Below are 4,589 nucleotides of genomic sequence, written 5' to 3' on the forward strand. Positions count from 1 at the left end.
GAAATCTATATTGTATACATTTGTTTTTTTTTTTTTAATTGTACATATAATTATTTTAATTGCCTACATTTTTTTTCTATTCACAATAATATGATTTTATATAAACTAACAACATTATATTATGTATAAGATTAACTAGTTTATAAATAAAAACTAAGCTAAATTTATATTAGGATATAGAAACTCGTAAGTAGTAGATACTATCGATAAAATAATCGATTTTAATTTTGGTTCAAATTACAAACACTACTTTCGACTACCTGCAGTGGTGCAAATTACATATCTTTAATTTGGTGCAAATTACAAACTCCCTATGAACTATGCTCTATGATTTAGGGTGCTAATAGGCTACGATAAATGTGTTCAGGTGTTCACCAACTAGTCGTGAGTCATGCGAGTCCGTGAGTATACGTTTTCATTTTGAACCTATAACTGCGGTGTGGTCTATGTCTTAGAATTGTAAATATTTTAATTTTCTAAATACATATTACAAGTATTAAGTTTTGAAGGAGACAAATTTTGTGTTGCGAGTGTTAAGCGTTTGTGGTTGGTACAGCCAGTTAGAGCATACTTGTAGGTATACCGTGAGACAATAGTAACATTTTGAAAATTGTGAAATATTTTTTTTTAATTTTAATCACTATAATATGGATTGATATATAAACGTTTTCACCTACATTTAAATATATTTTATCTATTTTTTCTATTAGTGAATAGGAATAAAAATTCTAGCTGTTGAATGTTGATATCAGAAGCTGACCAATAATGGTCGTTCTTAAGCTTTATAGGAACACATTGAGTTTATTCTGATTTATAATTTTATTTAACTGGGTTATTGAAATTGGTATTGAGTGTCTTCTGCCAGATATTGAATAAAAAAGAGATAGGAAACTCACTCAGCGAGAGTGCTAGATTTTCGGTTTCAAGTCGTATATTAATCAAGTATTTTTATCATCATTTATTTTAATTTAATTGAAAAAAAAATACTTAACTTAACTTTACTGAGTTAAAAAATATCAATAAACACGGACATGGAGGATGATATACCAACACCTTACCTATAATTATAACCAATCCTAAATGTTTATTACACATTTCTAACTTCTATACAGATTATTAAATATCATATGACAATAATTACTAAATCAGAATACGGATTGCTTAATTTTTTAAATCTTAAGGTTCCTATAGCCACGAGCGTATAGGTACATGCGTATTTATATCTCTGTTTACCCAAAAAAACAACACTGATTTATCGGAATTCAGATAGGTAGATAATACATAAATAATTGAATCACTAATCACAATGGTTAGAAAATAGATGGTTTAAATATTTTCTAAACAACCTGGAGTTATGGTATTGAGACTATAATCTTTATCCATTGGGCTTTTACAATTTCGATTAGCACGACTAACGAACGTTAGTTACTAACACGAATAAATTATAGGTATCGTGGGTCTAGAATGAAAAGGTTCAAATCGTTTTTATAAAATTGTCCAGGAGAGCAATTTTAAGGTTTGAGTTCAAATATTTTACTCCTTGAACAACAATTTTTTTTAAATTAAAGTTCTAAGGCATGCATAAACTTGTATAGTTTAATTCACGACATCATAATAATAATTTCCTGTACTCGTTGATATACAAATTAATAAATTACAAATTCTAAAATGTTTATTATGGAAGGGTTCTACAATATTAGAATATTTAGAACCTTTTCATCCTAAAATAAAAACACTTTGCTCAGAATCTAAAAATATATTTAATAAGAACTTTTTCATTCTCATTTATTATTTTTATTATTGTTGGTTGAATACTTTTAAATAATGCATTCTCATTGCTACCAATCTTCACGAAACAATATAATAATTATAAAATATCGAAATCTGTATCTCGATCGTACAATTCTGTTGAATATGGATAAATGTAATAATTATTAGGTTTATTATTGGTAGGTAAAGATTAATAATTTAATTAGAACTTTTTCGTACTAACGTATTGTTAATAATTTGGTTCCATTAACCTAGCGTATTCAAATTGATTTAATTGTGTTAATGATTTAATTTCTGGCGATTTAGAAACTTTTACTTAGAAAAAAATTGCAAGTAATGATGATACAATCATAAACGTTAGCTTAAATAATACGTAAAACCATTTTAGTTAAAAAGTGACTTTGAAAGAAATGCGATTTACAACCTTTTCATTCTAGACCCACGGTATACTAATTCTACATACAATTCAACAATAATTTGGTATTCTTATGTTTTGGTACATATTATTTAAACATTTGATATTATAAATCTATAATAAATACTCATATTTTAATATTATTTTATAACTGGGTAGTATGAATTCTATTAATATTTAAATATAACCTTGGGTATCTTAATATCAACGATCTAAAACTATTGCTCGGAAATTATTGTCACTATAATAATTTAAATTTATAGTTTATAGTTTTTAAGTTTGAATATAGATAATATACACATACATGGGCCAAGTGCTCGACTTGCAAAATTAAAGTAAGAGGAACTCTGTTTACTTTTAAAAACAGAGCGTTTCCATCACTTGTTAAACGTTGTTGTAGACAAGGTCAGTCTCATCAGTATATATTATATTGGCTCACCTATATACTTCTTCTCAAAATGTTGAACGGTGGTGATGTTCAAATAAACCAACATATTTAATTAAGATAAAAAAGTATTAAGAGGCATAGTAACATAGTAAGTATAATATTAATATACCGATGTGGCATGCCTAAAAAACAAATTAATTGTTTTCACAATATTCAATTTTTATGATGGTATTACTCCGACAATAATAAAAAAATTCAAATCTTAATTTTGTAGATACACATAATCAAAAAAAAAATGTACAACTTTTGTAAGACAAAATATAACAGTAGCATGCAAGCATGTGGATGTCAAAGACATAATAATACTCGTCTGAAGAAAATTATTTTAACAGAAATGAATACCTGACCACATAATTACTCGACTTAGATTCAAAAAAAATTATCTGAGGTATAACTATTATAATGTTAAATTAAAAACTAAATTTACGATGAAATATTATTTTTTGACAAATATTTGTTTGTAAATTTAAAGTCATATAATTAATAGGTATATAATAATTAATTCAAGATAGTCGAAAAAAATGCTTATATCTAGGTACAAACAATTGTAATTTAAACAAATTTTCATGGACCTAATAAATAATAACTAATAAACTATCACGATTAAACTATAAAAATTACTAATTCGACGGGATTTCATCATCAGGCGAGCTAGTAGTTGCGTTCGTCTTCGCTGGTCCGTACTTTAATTCGAGCGCGTATCTGACGCAAGACGGATGTTTTACGTCGTCGGAAGCAGCCAAATATCCGTCTATGTCCCATTCGCAGCCATTCTCAATCGCGTATCGCAGGCACTCCAGTTGCCCCATGGACGCGGCCATTTCACACGTAAATGAGTCCCACGGGCAGCCGTTTTCCCGGCAGTACTTTAGGCAATCCAAATGTCCGTTCATCGCGGCCACCTTGCACGTGTCCGTGACCCATGGACAGCCATTTTGCCGAGCGTACACCAGACACTCAATGCGGCCGTTTTGCGCGGCGTTGGTACAAGTGAAATGGTCCCAAGGACAGCCGTTTTCGTGGCAGTACTTGAGAATTTCCAGATTTCCGCTGCCCGCGGCTATGTTGCACGTCCACCTGCTCCACGGGCAGCCGTTTTCCCGGCAGTATTTCAGGCACTCCAATTGTCCGCGCACTGCGGCAATGTTGCACGTTTGCGCGGTCCACGGACAGCCGTTTTCCCGGCAGTACTTGAGACAATCCAAGTGACCGCTGCCGGCGGCGAAGTTACACGTCCACGAGTTCAATGGACTGCCGTTGGCATGCGCGTAAACCAGGCATTCCATGTTGCCCGCGTCCGCGGCCTCGTCGCAAGCCGATTTTTGCCAAATGTCCGGCGCGTGCCATGGAACGCCGATGGCGCGGGCAAACTTCATGCAGTTGATGTGTCCATAGAAGGCAGCCATCTCGCATATGTTTTTGATCGGACGGTGGTTGGGGTACACTTTTCCGAATATGAACCGCCGGTGCCCACTCGGTTGAAAACAATTGGCGTGCGAATTAAGCTTTATTATATTCAATATCGACTCGCAACACACCTGTAAGTCGACGGGCGCGACGGGGAGCTCATCGTACCGTTTCCGCTGGTCAGGGTTACACGCGTGGTAGGCCAACTGCAACAGACTGGGTAGACCGTACGTCATCTCGTCGTTGACTGAAGCCATCGTGGTTGTGTTTTTCAATAAAGATGGACGGCGCAAGAAGAGGGTATATAGCTCACGCGTACCTACTTGAAACACATAATACCAAACATTAAATGACAATCGACGTCAAAATTATATCTGTCCATAATTACGGGATACACCCAGGGCTTGAAAACGTTATAATAACGTTATATTTGAATAAAAACGATTGAAATTTGTAAACGTTATTATAACGGAAAGCGATAATCAAAAATAATGAAATACAGCAAACAAACATAACGATTAACAAAATATATTATAATATATCATAAAA

At 32.8% G+C, this 4,589-nt stretch overlaps 1 protein-coding gene across 1 annotated transcript; it reads right to left on the reverse strand.

Annotated features, from left to right (window-relative positions):
• Nucleotides 1-3,253: 3,253 nt before the first annotated feature.
• Nucleotides 3,254-4,297, reverse strand: LOC100574724. Its single transcript, XM_008180441.1, has one exon. It carries the CDS (start codon nucleotides 4,295-4,297, stop codon nucleotides 3,254-3,256), a length of 1,044 nt encoding a protein of 347 aa, XP_008178663.1.
• Nucleotides 4,298-4,589: the final 292 nt, after the last annotated feature.

The sequence above is a fragment of the Acyrthosiphon pisum genome, chromosome X (assembly GCF_005508785.2).
Source record: "Acyrthosiphon pisum isolate AL4f chromosome X, pea_aphid_22Mar2018_4r6ur, whole genome shotgun sequence".
NCBI classification, from domain to species: domain Eukaryota; kingdom Metazoa; phylum Arthropoda; class Insecta; order Hemiptera; family Aphididae; genus Acyrthosiphon; species Acyrthosiphon pisum.

Coding starts and splice junctions, on each gene's coding strand:
- LOC100574724 (XM_008180441.1), bottom strand. CDS start 4,297: ATGGCTTCAGTCAACGACGAGATGACGTACGGTCTACCCAGTCTGTTG.